A 16,993-nucleotide genomic window follows, 5' to 3' on the forward strand; every position below is an offset into this window, starting at 1 on the left:
TCCCCAAACACTTTTTAGGACAATAACTTGCATATTAGCCTTTAAAATTAGCACTTTAGATTTCTCCCATAGACTTGTACAGGGTGTTCCGCGGTTTTTCGAATTTGCCGCGAACACCCCAAATTGTTCACTGTTTGCCGAACAGGCAATGTTTGAAGATCATCCTTAATTTCAGTATAAACATTCTGACAATACAGTCGTTTTAGTTACACTTTAAAAACTATAGCTAAGAATCATGCAGTTATCTATCTTTTTCATTTTGGTGGTCTGTACAATTGAAAAGTAGCTCTGCGCATAAAATAGACAACATGCTGCCTTTAGCAGCCTATTCTAGCATATGTTTTTACTAACAAACCCAAATTACACAATAGAAGCATAGCATCTAATTACAGCCCAGCCCCAAAAGATTATAAAAGACTTACCTCACAGTTTTTACAATGATCATTCTTATCACTCTCTTCACAGGGACACTTCTCACAGTCATTGCAGTGCTGAGGGAGGAAATTACAATTATTTAAGAATGGACACTGGACTGCATGCAGTTTACTTTCTAATTTGTTGCATATTGTGCAAATAGGGCTTTAGATATATAGTATCTTACATTCAAATACAAACTGTTATCATGCAGCAAGCAATATATCGCAACACATGATCACTTTTTTCTGCTCCATTTTTTATGACCCTTCCTTGCAGGGTCCATGGTCCATATATTGCACATTGCAACTAGACTGTCATACCACAGTGGCCTACCCACCTGCCTTAAAGTGTGCCACCCCACCACAATTTTAGCATGCAGGCCACTTGGCGGAAGGAGTGTGTCAGAAATGGCCTCCAAATGCCCAAACTAGAAGTTTTCATAGAGTTGCACATCACGTACTCTCACCGAGCAATAATCACGCTCAGACATTTTTGGTCACGTCCCTTCATTCAGCCTAAACTTTGTCTGTGGATTTATCCTTGGCTCACCTCCAAAATTAATTTACAAATGGCGCTTCCCGGCCTTTTGGCTAAGATCAAGTGTAGTATCTGTTCTTATCAGTTACCAGGAGGTGGCGCTTGCTTCCGTCCCTGTTCTACGGCGAGGTGGAGCAGGAGTGGTGGTTGCTATGCAAAGCCTGCTGGTGTGAAGGTGACCTGGAGCGGTTCGTAGCCAAAAGGGAAGCCTTCTGATGAGGATGGAGAACCACTGGTCGGCGCCAGGGGAGGGGACCCTGGCCTTCTGGCTTGGATTGTGCCAGCTTTAGCTCCAGTCAGTTTTTCGGGAGGGAACGTTTGTTCCCCTTTCTCCCACCGGGGGAATGGCCTGTACTTCCTGAATGTAATTAGGTAGGAGTGATGGGAGCTAGGGTGTGACCTGATAGTAAAGGGTCTCACTAAGCTCCTAGATCTCCATGCCTTTCTGGCTGGGGTGGGGGCAATCGTGGTCTGGGCTGGGGGGTCGGGATGCTTCTGTTGAAAAGCCCATGGTGATGTGCCCCTGGAGTGGCAGTCCAGGGGTGCCTTATACTCACTGTGCCACGCACTTTGATATCTGGCACCTTGGTCACGTCACCATAAACACGCTTTTTCACACCTGCCTCTAGGGCCCGGCCTTTTGGCTAGGACCAGAGGAATTTTTGATTCCTGGCCGGAGGGCCTGGTCATTGTATTGCACAATGGCCACCTTTTCACTCTCCTCTTCACTATCCCTTTCCTCACTTTTTATTTATTTTATTTGTGTTTGTGTGTCATGTCACAGTCACTGCACGATTGATGAGTATGGTGTCGGTCCTCGGACCTATCCTGAAAGTCTTGTGGGAGGGTGGACATAGGCCTTCTGGCTTGGTCCGCCCTCTGTTGGGGGGCCTCCCTTTGGGGGAGCCCCATAGTACCTGGGAGGCTCTGTTTCGGCAGACCTCCTGGGGAAAGGAGGTCGTCTGGCTTCGGCTGGACGGCCATGAGTCTGGTACCTCAGTCCCTGTCAGGAGCCTAATGCCCCGGGGGATCAGGGTAAGGTCCTTCCTAGTGGAGGATATCAGACACCCGTCTGCACTTTTTAGTGTGTCGCTCTTTATGTGTGTGCACTTTTTTTGGCACCGGGTGGAAGTTTTTTGGGTGTGTTTTGCATGCCATGGGCTTTTTCAATAATAAAAAAAATATTTCATTTACAAATGGCAGCCAGCATTTGGTTGCTTGCAATAGCCTTTCTTTGGTACTAGGTTCTGGAATCTTGGAGTCTTGCATACCCCTGCCATCATTATTTGCAACTCATCTTATTGGACCAGCCTGCTGAAATAAAAAAAAATTCTAGATTTGTTACCACCCAAAGCTGTGTTGTACATTTTTTTCTTACTGCAGGAAAATGCAGAAACGATGAAAACAATATCATTTTTAGTAGCGGTGGTTTCTACCATTATGTTTTTAAAAAAAAACTGTCCAATTTTTTTCTGCATATTCTGCATATTGAATCCCAATTTTAGTCTATGGAAGAGTACAGATGTACTACACATATTCTGACTAATACATTTTTGTAAATAAACATGTGATGGGAATGTATTAATACATACTGTAATTTTCCTTTCCCGATGGACTCCATGGCAGAATATGTGTGGGTTAACCCCACCTGCTCTCCAATGCTATAGGACCCCACTCCCATAAATTTGAGCTCACCATTAGAGACTGCATTCCCTAACTAGCCAACTCTTTGACCGATGGGTGGGAACTCCATCTGCCATGGAGTCCATCAGGAAAGGAAAATTACGGTAAGTATCGAAAATAAATGTTGACAGACTCCATGGCAGACAACGTGTGGGAAATAATGGGTATACAGATCAACAAAATTTTTTATTTAGCCTGTCAGCTGGCAGCATTCTTAAACCAAAGTTTACAGAAGATAGAGACGCAGGCTCTATGCAATAATGTGACATAAAGGTATTAATGGAGGCCCATTAGGCCGCTTTATGGATGACGTCTGGAGCCACATGCCGGGCTGCTACCCACAACGCCACCATACCCCTGGTGGAGTGTGGCCACCTCTGGAGAAGCCAAGTCCTTGGCCCTATAAGCTTGCTGGGTGGACTGGACAATCCAAGCTGCAATTGTTCTGGATGAAGCTCGCTTCCCTCTGTTACTGCCTGAGTGCAAGATAAACAGGTAGTCAGAGCATTTAAAGGAGGAAGTAACTTGCAAGTATTCCTTCAGTATTTCGCCTACATTCAGAGGATGAACTTCAAAGGATCCCGGGTCCTGAATGTAGGTAGGGCAACTTCTTTGTTCTCATGTTACACTGAAGTAACTTTCGGGTTTGAGCTGAGTATAGGGATGAGGACTACCCAGTCCGGAAAGAAAGCCAGCAAAGGTTCTTCATGACCCAAGGGCCCAATCTCTAAAACCCTTTTGGCTGAAGTGATGGTAACTAGGAGGGCAACTTTTGCAGAGATATCTTTGCTAGAAAGCGGAGTGGATCCTGTGGTACTGAGGCCAGACAGTGAGTCGAGAACAAGGGGAAGATCTCATTTGCGAAATCTTGGTCTTCTTTGGGTCCTGAGTTTGTCGCCCCACGTAATAACTGCTGGATTAAAGGGTGAACTACCCATAATGTTCCGGAAAAGGCTGACAGAGCTGAAAATTGAACTCTGAGAGCTGATGGATAGAGATTGGAGGAAGCTGAGGATAACCTGATCTCCTGGATTCCTGAAAGATCTGCCCATAGAGGATGAGGATTCAACGAACTTGGCCCATATCCGTCCATAGACTTTTTTTGTGCTCCCTTTTCTCGAGCTCATGAGGGTGGAAATCACTCTTGAAGCACAGCCGAGAGATTCCAGCCTTTTCCTCTCAAGAACCAGACCATCAGTCTTAGTGATGCTGGACAAGGGTGCAGGACTGCCCCCTGAAAAAGATGATCTGGCCTTGTAGTAAGAGGCACTGGGTCCTGGAAGCTGAGCTTGGTCAGGAGGGGAAACCATGGCATGTTCAGCCAGCAAGGTGCAATCACTACCACCTCGACTGCTTCCACTTGGAGTCTCTGTAAGAACCTGAGGATGATCGAAAGTGAGGGAATGCACTGTTGAAGCTCCACTGTCAGGGTGTCTACTCCGAAGGCCTGGCCGCAACGGCCCGAGTGCAATACTTCTTGATCTTGAAGTTGCAGGGGAATGCAAATACGTCTACTTTGGGATTGACTCCCAAGGACAGGATCCATTCGAATGTCTGCACATGGAGAGACCACTCGTTGTTGTCTAACTGTGTGCGAGACATGAAGTCCGCTTTGACAATCTGGACTAAGATTGCTGAAGAATTGGCCAGGATTTTCTGAGCCCAGGACATTATGGGCTTGACTTCTTGGAGTAGAGTGGAGCTCCGAGTGCCCCTTGCCTGTTCACATAGGAGACTGCTGTGATGTTGTCTATTCTCAGTAAAACTGACTCCCCTTTCAGGAGGTGAGTGAAAGATTGAAAGGCACACCAGACTGACCATAGTTCCAGGACGTTTGAGCCCGGGTTGTGAAGACGTGCATCCCACTTGCCTTGAGCAAGTTCCGACCTGCAAAGTGCTCCCCAATCAGCACCGCAGGAATCGGTCGTGACTGTGACCCAGGAGAAGGGGGCAATGGAGTGGCAGGTGAGCAGATTCCTGCTCTGAAGCCACCAGAAGAGGCTATTTCTCATCATTGAGGTTATGTGAATGGACTGGTTGCTGTCCCCTGAGTTCCACTGAGGAAGAAATCCTGTCTGGAAAGGACGTAACCTCCACGGTTGTGCTGATAATTTTTAGGCACTGTGAGGCCTTTAAGTGTGAGGAGCTCAGAGCCTGTGAGATTCTCCCTCGGATGACTTGGATCTTCTCCACTGGGAGAGAAATGGTGCTTTCCACCATGTTGAACTGGGCCCCTAGGTATACCAGGCACTGAACTGGTTCCAGATGGTTTTTCACTAAGTTTAAGAGCCAACCAAACTTGAGCAGTGTGGTGATAACCTGCTCTCTGTGGTTCAATAGCTGCTTCTCGTTTGGGACAGTAGCAGGAGGTCGTGGAGATAGTGGTACAAGTGTATCCCTTATTTTCTGATGAGGGCTACTATAGCTAGAAGAGCTTTTTAAAAAATGTGTGGTGAGGTTGTCAACCCAAAAGGGAGGCAAGTGAAATGTAGATGTTCTTGCCCAACTCTGAACCGGAGGTATTTGCAGAATTCTTCTGCCACAGGCACATGAAAATAGGCATCTTTTAAATCAATTGAGATTAGCCAATTGCCTGGCTGCACAGCTTGTTCGATGTTAGACAAAGTCTCCATTTTGAAACTTTCAAGTTATAAACTTGTTTAGGTAAGTTAGGTCTAACATCACAGGGCACCATGAACCGTTTTTCTTCTGCACAAGGAAGAGAGGGGAGTATACCCCCTGAAACTCTTCGCCTTTCGGGACAGGCACTGCGGCTCCTTGTATCAGTGAATCCACGTAGGACAGTAACACCTGCTTCTTTTCTTCTGACCATGGAAGCAGGGTGGAGATGAATCTGGGGGGAGAAGTGCTAGTGAAGGACCATGTGTGGCCTATGGAGACCATCTTGATGGTCCAGTAGTCCGAGATCGAGGCCAACCAGACATGCCAGAAGAGAAGCAGACGCACCACCACCCAATCTGCCTGGTTGAGCCCAATCTCAAAATGACTTAGCCAGCTCTCTTCCACTGGACACCTGGCCTTTAGCAGACTTTTGGAAGGATGTCTGACCTCTGCTACAATTCCTTCTGAAATCTCGGCCGGGCCTGTAAGAGGGTGCTTCCCTTGAACACTCAGTACAGCGTCTTCTGTGCTGAGGCTTCTTTTGACTAAACAGACACCTATCTTGGGGCAGGAAACTCGATTTCTCACCCATGGCTCAGGCTATGGCGCTATCCAGCTTGTTACCAAACAATGAGGGCCCTTCAAAGGCCTGCTTAGATGCAAGATCAGTGAGCCAAGGGTGCGACCATAGGTGCGTTAAATTATATATATCTGATGTTATATATAACCCCATTAATCCTGTATAAATAAATAAAAAGACAATACATAATATGAATTCATAGATAATAAAAAATGCTGCTGTCCCTGGTTTATCATTGATGCTTGATCAAGGAGAGGTGACGCGAGTGATTTGGTATTCGGAAGGTCTCTTGCGACACAGATCATACCAAGGTGGTCCACGGAGGTGTCGTTGCTGGGTTGATATCTACTATACAGGCTTTAACAAAGCTTGCCTCTGGTAAGCATGACATCTATGTGGTGGTGGATCACGCATTGGTGGTGTTTGTGCACTCATAATTGTATAATTATATATAACATCAGATATATATAATTTAGCGCAGCTTTTTTTTGTTACTATATTCTGCATTGTGCATATCGCACATTTTTAGAGCTGCAGCTGGGAGGGGTTATTCTGTACTGGTAATTTCACTTAATTTTTAGCGCTGTATTTTTTGCCTTTTTTATGGTGCTATCATAGGGCCTGCTTACCCTTGGCCAGATCTTCTGAGACGCCTTGAGCACGGAGTCTACATTTTCTATTCAGGCTTCCATAGCCTTGGACACGGGGGCCAAGGCAGGTTTGCAAGCCATATTGGCTAGCCTGTAAATTCTCTTGAGGTCTTGGTCTATTCTCCCCTCAAGCCCGTCCTTGAAGGACACAGTGTAGAAAGAAAGAGTGACATGTTTGGCCAGTCGCATCAATGCTGCATCTACAAGAGGGGCATTTCCTCTGCCTTAAAGGGGTATAATCTGGAGGTTTTGCTTGACATAGAAGTCTTCTTGTCTATCTTGCTTCACTCCTCGTCAATGATATCCTTCGATTCGAAAAGGAGAGGGAAGTTGGAACGTTCCTTCCCCAGGTGCTTAAAGAACTTTCTTTGCTTAGCCGGAGGAGTAGAAGGATCTTCCCACTTAAGGGCCTCTTTGACCACCTTAATTAGTGGGAAAACAAGGGTGAAGCTGAAGCCATCGACAAAATGATCTCCCATCAATTCGCTATCTGAAGAGCCAGGGGAGGCATTGTAAGGCTGGTATGGGTCCGGATCCTCCCGGGCATCGTCATTCAGGGAGCCAGATAGAGTGGTGGACTGGCTTTGCATGCAGGTTGTATCCCACACCTTTAGGGATTGCTGCACCACATGCTTAACAAGAATCTCCATTTGTTGGTTTTCTGTCTTTTTCCCTCACCCGCCTAGGCATAACATGAATCACACAGTGACTTTCCCTCTGGGACTTCTGTCCCAGATCGCCAGCAGGCTCTGCGATCAGAGTGGCTGTCATAGCGGTGGGTGTGGTGACTGGAGGAGGAATGGGAACATCTTCTCTGCTGGTGGGTCCTAGGCAGAGAGTCACATCTGGACCTTGATGAGGAAGGTTGACGTTGCGGCCATTTTGGACAGTAAACTGACGGTCTGACCTGGGAGCGCTAAAAAAGAAGCAAATAAAACATGACTTTAGGGATATGTCCATACCAGTGTGGACTTGCCCCTCTTCTCACACCCCATGTACCTAGAGCGTGAGGGCTGGCCGCACGGAGGCGATGGCCTGTCCATGGCACCCTGGCAGACGAATAGGTGATGATCCTGCAGGTTTGTAGGAACACTCACTCCTCCTAGGAGGAAGGATGCAAATGCAGTGTAGCCTTCCCCTTTAAGAGCCATCTCAGACCCCCCCCCCCCCCCGAGCCTGCATCATAACATTAGGCTGAAGCTTACCTTCAGCTGGAAGCCTGGTACATGGAGGAGCTGTAAAAAGTTGCCCACAGGTATCCCCAATATGACAGGGGCTGAGAGGGATTTAAATTCCCAGCCATAATGACATCACCGCCGCGCCCAGTCCATACCTGCACAATGGCGACCTGCCGTAGAGCGCCGGGTCCCTGGCCATACTGCACATGAGCAAAAGCAAGCCTCGGTTTCACCCAGGATCACGCAAGCGCAGAATAGCACTGAGTCACAACCTAGAAGTGGGAGCCGTGTCCTGGAATGCACCTGCGTTCCAGGCGCCATAGAAGCAAATGCAAAAGAAACAAAACTTTGCAAGAAAGAGGGGACGTGAGGGGGAGACAGACGCTCACATACAAAAACGTTCTGCCATGGAGGAAAGAATCTTCAGACCTGCCAGCCGATCCACCACTTTCTCGCCTGGGCATACAAAAGGATGTACCCACCACTGGACATAGAGGCCTGGAGCCGCACACACCCGCTCATGGCTGGTCCCTAGGCTATCGTCACACCGCTAGGACGTATGCCCGGCAACAACCTTAATCGGTTTGGACGTCCAAAAAATGTAAGTGCATTGTTTATAGGTCCAAAGAGGACAAAAAAGGAACACAGTCTCTAGTGGTGAGCTCAAATTTATGGGAGTGGGGTCCTGTAGCATTGGAGAGGAGGCAGGGTTAACCCACACATAGTCTGCCATGGAGTCTGTCAGGAAAGGGTATTGTGTTACATTGGCCTGCAGTTGCAATTTAGTATAATAATTTTTCCTTTTGAAATCTGATTGTCCTGGCCTTCTATGTGTAAATTAGAACCTTTACCTGACAGAATGAGCAGTAACGGCACAGTGAACCATCTTTGTATTCATCATCATCATCATCATCGTCATCGTCATCATCTTTAATGGCAAAAATATTTAAGAAAGTTACATTAAATTACATTTAAAACAAAATCAACATGACAAAGTATTAAATGTTTTACATTTTGGCTAGCTTTGAGTGATTTTCTTTTATTTAGACCTAAATATGTAAACCACTAATACTTACCTAGTGTGAAGATAAACTTTAAAATTTTAAGAGCGATTCATAAAAAAAAGTTAATTTTGTTGCAAAGCGAAAAAAGGCACCCTCATCCCTAATTAGAAATGTATAGAGAGAACTGGAAAAGGGTGATTTTAACGGTGCCACGGATATAACAACAATTTGTTAAAAACATACGGAATATTTTATTAATAGAGAAATATAAAAAGGAGTAAACAAATGTTGACTCATATACAGACAAAGATGTAGCTGTAAGGCAATATATTGGCTAGAAGAAAATACAAAAAACAGAAAACAAGATATAAGATATTAAACAACAACAATTTATTACAATTTATAATATATGGATACAGTTTAATACAAGAGAAATTAGATACTTACACAATGCATAATACATAGAGCTTACAGCATCCTAATTAATGAGCTATGGCGATAGTGGAACTCGCATATAGTATGTGCAATAATGGTGAAACTCACCTATCATGTATATGATAAACAGATTGATCAGAATCCTGTTTGTTAACAAAAAGGGGAGCAGAGAGGTAAGCATCAATTCCAACAATGGGGATCGCAGGGTGGGCACCAAAGAAGACAAAATCATTCCTATATTAGGTATAGCAATGCAGCAATGGGGTTCAATCTCTCCCAAAAATTTGCTGAAATACCACAAAAAAGAATAAAACAAGATGGAGCAGAGAGAGACTAGCAAACAAACAGAAAGGGAGAAGGGGGGGGGGGGCGGAGAGGGAAAAGAAGCGGAAAGGGGAAAAGGGAAGGAAAGGGGAAGAGAGAGGGGTGAAAATGGGAAGAGGAAGGAAGGGATTATGGGTAGAAAAAATGTGGGTCTTGGTTACCTTAAATCAATATCCGGACAATGCCCAAAAGAGATTGTAGCATCATCTTACAGATATATGTGAGAAAGGGCTCCAAGCAGAATAGCCAGAGGTAAATTCAGGCTGACAATGAAATGAAGCCCCATCTACAAAGCAAGAGATATCTAATTGAAATAGCAGACAAAGGGTACATTGCAAAAACTATATAAAATTAAAAACTGGAGGACAAACACCATACATAGGGGGTCTCCAACATCTCTTACCAAAAGGCCCAGCAAGGGTGTCTCCATGGCGTTCCTCTGCTCCAAACAGGTGCTGTGGTGTTTCCACCAACAGCCCCATTTAAATGGGCTCACCCGATCCTCTGGCATCTGATCTCACAGCATTGTGACATTGGCGCATGCGCAGTGGTGTATATGTATATATATATATATATATATATATATATATATATATATATATATATATATATATATATATATATATATATATATATATATTATCTCTATCAAGGGCGTGAGCAACACGACAGCTCTGTAGTGACACTTCGCGCTCCACCGCCCTCCATTGTCTAAACCGGCAGTGACTGCAGATCAGATTCTGAAAGGAAACTTGCTTTCCATCCTAGGATGGTTGAGTATAGCAAGAGCGACCTCTTTGTTTTGCACAATTTATGCTTGTGATTTTATTCCTTGATGTACGCAATCTTATTAAAGGGTCGTGTTATGCAGGAAGGGTTTGTCTAAAATAAACAAGATTACACTATGTGCCGATTCTCTTGCATTTTATGACATTGCTGTGAAACCTCTGCATTTCTGGATACTTGTAGGTGATGATGATGAGGAGATAGGACGCTGTTCTCTGGCACCTGGTTGTCTTGAATGCACCGATACATAGAGAAGTCTGGTGAGTCTGACCCCCTGGGGGAGTTTGTAGCATGCGGTGGATTGTCTTCACATTTCGCTGAAAGGTGCACTTTCTGGACATTTTGGAGTCTACACTCATAATAACCATTTCTCCTTTGAATTTGAACTGTCCTACTGTATCGTCTACTTTTATAAACTGCGCTGTGTGGGGAAGACCACACATTGTGATATTGTTTCCAATATCCTATGTAGCACTTTTTTATTAATTTTGTTTTTAGCAATTTGACAGTGAATATTTTTACTACTGTTTGGTATTTTTTTTATTTTTTTTAAACAGCTGCTTAATCTTTTTAAATATTTCGTTATTTTCTAAGATTTCCCCTTTTTATTTCTGATACTTGTTTGTTTGTGGATTGATCTGGCGCTGGTGTTGTGTAGTGATGGACGAACTTCCGACGGGACGTTTCACGGATGCGAACTGCAAACATGACCTAAAGTTCGTGAACCACAAGGTTCGCGGCGGACCCTTTTGACTTTGATGGCAGGCTAACCTTAAAAACCTCCAGGTCATTTTTTCAGCCACAAAATACTTACTAGCTGTGCACACATAGTCCCACAACATGGACACTGACATAACAAAGGTATTAAGTGAATCTGGGATTGAAAACTACAAGCATTCTTTTTTTATCTATTAAAATTTTGACAATTCAGGAGCGCATGAAGGCAATGGAGGAGAGGCAAGGTCAGAGCAGGCTATGAAGGGGGTGCAGAAGATGATCAGTGCCACAGTCAGGGCAGCGCAGTCCTGTGCCAGTGTCCCAGTGTGCCAACCTGTGCTTGAGCCCCTGGCCCCTCCCTCTGCCTGGCCCTTACCCCCACCTATGCAGGGCTCCACTGCGGTGGTCCGGAGGTGCCAGTCCAGTGCTGATCCTCAGCCATGGTGCTGGCACTGCCTGCTGATTGGCTTCTCCGCTGCTATCTCCCTCACTGTCTGAAACCAGCACCGTGATAGAGACTGAGCACTGACACCAGCACCATGATAGAGATTGAGCACTGACACCAGCACTGAGCTAGAGAGCACTGACACCAGCACCTTGATAGAGAGCACTGACACCAGCACCTTGATAGAGAGCACTGACACCAGCACCGTGACAGATCACTGACACCAGCACCGTGATAGAGATCACTGACACCAGCACCGTGATAGAGAGAGAGCACTGACACCACACCAGCACCGAGATGAAGAGAGAGCACTGACACCACACCAGCACTGAGATAGAGAGAGAAACAGGAGGGTACGGGCATATAGTATGGTGTCCTTTTTTTGTACAAGGAAGTGAGCCAAAGGTAAAAAAAGGTCCATGTGCTAGATTAAATAAATCGTTTATAGAGTTATGCATATACATGGTCTACTGATCACTGTGTTGAATTCCTCCGAGATCCATGCCTCATTCATTTTTATAAATGTGAGGTAGTCAACACTGTCGTGAGCTAGGCGAGTGCGCTTATCGGTCACAAACCCCCCTGCTGCGCTGAACGTCCTTTCAGACAGGACATTGGACGAGGGGCAAGGCAACCATTCCACTGCAAATTGGGCAAGCTCTGGCCAGAGGTCAAGCCTGCCCACCCAGTAGTCCAGGGGTTCATCACTTCTCAGAGCGTCCACACCGGCCGTTAACCCGATGTAGTCGGACACCTGTCGGTCTAGGCATTCCCTGATGCTGGATCCAGATGAGACCTGTAGATGGTTCGGCTGAAAGACTTCAAACCGTCCTCTTCTTACAGGCGCTGTTGGATTGGTACCCGCAACTTTTTCTCTGGGAGTGGGAATTCCTCCTCTGCCAGCACACACAAAAGCAGAATGCAGCATTTCTTGAAGCAAGGCCTGGAAATGCTCCATTCTGACAGTCCTCTGTGATGGTGGTAACATTTCTGCCATTTTGTGTTTGTACCAGGGGTCTAAGTACGTTGCCACCCAGTACTGGTCCTTGACCTTTATGCTTTTTATATGGGGTCCCTGTTAAAACACTGGAGCATGAAGGACCCCATTTGCACTAAACTGGAAGCGGTGTGGTGGCCTGGCTCCTGCTCATTATCCAGGATAATGTTGTCCTCCTCGTTCTCCTCTCCCATCCACGCACAACAACAGGGATCCCAGAAAGGTTTAAAGCATGCTCTTCTTGCTCCTCCTCATCCGCCCCAGCACCATCGTCCTCTGACTCCTCTTCAGACTCCTGTTGTTGACTTGTCTCAGATAGAGTAGCCCCCCCCCCCCCCTGGGAAATCATCCAGCATTGCGATTTCCTCATCTTCCTGCTTCTGCTCCTCCACGGCTTGATTAATGACACAATGCAATGCACGCTCCATAAAGAAGGCATAAGGTACGATGTCACTGATGGTGCCATGGCTGCGACTGACCAGTTTGGTGATCTCATCAAATGGCCGCAGAAGTCTGCATGAGTCGCGCATGAGCAGCCACTGGCGCGGTGAAAAAAAAACAAGCTCCCCAGAACCTGTTCTGCCGCAGAGTTCGTACAGGTAGTTGTTAACTGCACGTTTCTGCTGGAGCAGCCTATCGAGCATATAGAAGGTTGAGTTCCATCACGTCGGGCAATCACAAATAAGAAGTCTGACCGACAGATTGTGTCGCTGCTGAATGTCAGCAAGGCAAGCCATGGCAGATCTTCTGAAATGGGCCAAGATTTTCCTTGCCTGCCGCAAGATGTCCTGGATCCCAGGGTATTTGACAATGAATCACTGCACGGCCAAGTTTAAGACGTGTGCCATGCATGGCACATGTGTAATTTTGCCCTGTATCAATGCGCTAAGCAGATTGGCACTGTTGTCACACACCACTTTACCAACTGTCAAATTGAGCAGTGTTAGCCACTGATCTGTCTGTGAATGCCAAGCTGAAAGGAGTGCAGGGCCGGAGTGGCTCTTGGCTTCCAGGCACAACAGACGCAGCACAGCATGGCAACGTCTCTCCTGGCATGTTGAATAGGTTCTAGGGATCTTGGGCGGCGCAGCAGAAGAGACGCTAGCAGAGGAAAAGGAGGAGTCAGCCGAGGAGGAGAGGGAGGAGGATGGAGTAGGAGGAGGAGAAGAAGAAGAAAAGATGTAACTGGATAGCCGCACTCCGAATTATTCAACTTTATTTCAAAAATGTAATTAAAATCATAGCATCTAGGCTGGTAAACAGACTAACTGCACAGCCACTGACATGTTTCACACCGAACACGGTGCTTAGTCATAGCTAATGAGCAGAATATACATACAGAGCTATATACACACACACAAGCAATTAGACAAATGAATAAAATATGTGTATGACAAGATAGCAATTAAGGAAACACCTGTGAAGATCCAAAGTCTGAAGATTAACATTTAAATGGATGAAAGGAAAAAGCCTTTTTCACCTAAAACACCATAATCAAGCTGACACGTTGAAAGCATACATAATGGTAATAAATGAATGACATGATAAATCTTATCCTTAGGTGAAGTATAGGTGTAACTTAAAAAAATAAAAAATGACATAAGTAAAAACATTTTTCATTTTGTATGTAAAAAAAAAAATTATATATTTTCACACGCATCGGCAGACACACAAAAATAGAGAGAAAGAAACAAACTCTCAATGTGTGTGCATGGCGATGCATGGGGCTCATTGAATGTCAAAACCACCAGAGAAAAAAAACGCACAAAAAATATTCCCTAAAAATATTCCCTAAAAATGACACATCCCAAAAAAGGTTTCATAATAGAAAGATTGCAAATATCTCATTATTGGATGTGTCTACTTAGGTCAAAAATAAAAGTAAATATAGGAATAGACCAAATAAACGATCGATATCGAATGTTCTAAAACCAAGGGCAAGTTCAATGCGAATATCATTATACCAACAGGTATAAGGAGCTGATACAAAAACCCTGTTGATTGATCACACACCCAATATAATATATCAGCTGTGTGATTATCAAACGAATGACAAACATGTCTAATAGGATATTAATTAATATAAAAACTACTGATATTCATAATCACTGCAGAGAAAAATGCTGCAATATATGCATACAGCCCTATTCAAAAAACAGTCTCAAGCGAATAATTGGCCTGTCCTCAATGTAAAGCAATTATAATAAATGGAAAATAGTGAATAAACTGTGGCAGAAACATAATAAAATGAGCCCAGCAGAACCAGGTGAAAAAAGGAGGAGAAGAAGAGCCAGGCCTGCATGCAATCCGTGGTGGTAAAACCAAAACTACACGGGTGCCACGGGTTACATGCTTGAAGGCAGTCAGAAGGTTCACCCAGTGGACAGTAAAACATATATACCTTCCCTGCCCGTGTTTGCTAAACAACGTGTCTGTGGTCAGATGTATCTTGGCAAGTTGGCACCAACACTGTGTGCCAGAGATACATTCACTTGCCGCTGAACATGGCCATATGGCATGCCCTTCTGTGAGAAATGCTTCCTTCCTGGGACCTTCCGTTGTGGTGTTCCAATGGCCACAAATTTTCGAAAGGCTTCCGAGTCCACCAGTTTATATGGCAGTAGTTGGCGAGCTATCGGTTCTGACAAGCCAGCTGTCAACCGTTGTGCAAGAGGGTTATCCGGTGTCATCATTTTTTTTACACTCGAATCTGGGAGAAAAAAAAAAAGGGAATATTCAGATAAATATATTCCTTATAGGGTGTTGATCAAAGAGAGAGGTTCAACCAAGTACATACCTCTGTTGGTATCGAGTTCCAATTGAAACCAAGGAACTGCTAGATCAAAATATTCCAATCCAGTAGAATAGCTACAGGCCGGCCAGAAAGCAGGCAGTGAATGAGCCGCACTTAAGTAGCCCTCCCAGCCCGGCGGCATATGATGTCACCGCTGGGACTGTGGGCGCATTGAGGGCAGGAGCTCGCCGTACAGAACACTCCCCAATTCCTAATGACGCACAAAGTGCCATGCCTGAGGGCACCGTGCGCATGCGCCCAAGGGGTCATTAGACTCAGTGAGAACTTCTAGGGGGATGACGCTCACAGCGCCAGCCTAACCCGGAAGTAACGTGTGACGCTCAACGGAGACTCACAGGGGATGACGCTTGCAGCGTCAGCCCAACCAGGAAGTGACATGTATAGTGCTCGTCAGGGATAGGGAAACAGGCAAGTAAGGGTCAAAGATTTTATTGCACCAAGTACGCCATCTTAGGTATTGGAAAACCCCAACCCAAGGCTATTAAATGCATATGGGCAAATAATAATCCAATAAGGACATGTAAACACAGGAGATAGGACTAAGGGGCGTGCTGCTACCCTACCGAAAGGGGGGCACAAGAGGAACCGAGACACCTGATTATATATCCCGTTTCCTCTGAGCCCCAGGCGCCCATGTGGTCCTCCATCGCAAAAAAGAGATGGATAAATGAGTCCGCATACCAAGAGAATCTGAATAAGGCTACATTTCCTACAGTATACAGTGAAGTTGTTAATTGGCACAGAGGTCTTAAAGGATCTGAGCAGACAAAAAAAAAATTTGAATTCAAATTTCTCCACTTTAATGAGTATTTTTACAAGAAGCATTTATAGCTCATGGCATCATTGAGTCCAGGAAATATTAGTGCCAACAGATCATAGATCCATTTAGCCTCACGCTGGAGAAGAATTTTGTCATAATCTCCCCCTCTAGGGCCAGGTGGAATGTGCTCCAATGCAAAGAAGTGTATTTTGGTATTGTCAAACCCATGATTTAAACCAACATGTCGGCTAATAGGAGTTTCCATGCGTTTTTTCAAAATAAGGGACACGTGATCTCTAATGCGGCAGAAAAAGGGCCTCTTGATTTTGCCCATATAATAGGCATTACACTCACATTACATGAGATAAACAATGTCAATAGATTGGCAATTGGCTGTGAACCTAGGTTTAAACATTTGTCCATTTGTGTAGATGGATGGATCTCACCGCATAGATGTACCTACAGAAACTGCACCTTTGGCAGGGCCATGTGCCACAGCGCAATTCCCGGGAGACTTGCCCTGGGGAAATATAGTGGCTCTGAACCAATTTGTCTTTCAAAGACTAAAGGTATTTTCTGGGTACGTGTTTAGGTGTTTAGCGACCTTCTCATCCCCATCAATAAATACCAATATATCGACAATAGGTCCCTTACTTGTTGATGTTGCCCCGAGTAGGTGGTAACTAATCGGACCCCTGGTGGTGGCCTGTCAGGCCGACCGCCATGTATGAGAGTTTGTCTTTTTTGGTTTTTAGCCTTCAAGTAGGCCTTTTTTAAACAATTGTGGCTGTAGCCATGTTGCTGCAGACACAAATATAAGGACAATGCCTCCTTTTCAAAATCAATATCCGAACTACAGTTGCATCTGAACCTCAAATATTGGCTGTATGGTATACTTTTTACCAAAGGGGATGGGTGAGAAGAAGTCGCATGGAGCAGAGAATTTCCAGCAGACGGTTTCCTATATAGAGTCGTTCCAATGCTGGAGTCCTGATTTACAAATACTTGAATATCCAGGAAAGTGAGGACAGATTGGTTCAGTT

General features: G+C 45.1%; 1 protein-coding gene across 4 annotated transcripts in view; it reads right to left on the bottom strand.

The window, feature by feature from the left end:
• Positions 1–16,993, bottom strand: part of LOC143933920 (uncharacterized) — a 325,420-nt gene that overhangs the window by 232,228 nt on the left and 76,199 nt on the right. For all 4 annotated transcript variants that reach the window (XM_077457074.1, XM_077457077.1, XM_077457076.1 and 1 more), the window contains exons 2-3: positions 8,519–8,595; positions 423–491 (exon numbers count right to left, since the gene is read on the bottom strand). In XM_077457074.1, the coding sequence (XP_077313200.1) occupies positions 423–491; positions 8,519–8,595 (146 nt within the window). The remainder of the gene's footprint in view (positions 1–422; positions 492–8,518; positions 8,596–16,993) is intronic.

The sequence above is a fragment of the Lithobates pipiens genome, unplaced genomic scaffold (assembly GCF_037356315.1).
Source record: "Lithobates pipiens isolate NorthernLeopardFrog02 unplaced genomic scaffold, aLitPip1_a1.2 Scaffold_27, whole genome shotgun sequence".
Classification (NCBI taxonomy): Eukaryota; Metazoa; Chordata; class Amphibia; order Anura; family Ranidae; genus Lithobates; species Lithobates pipiens.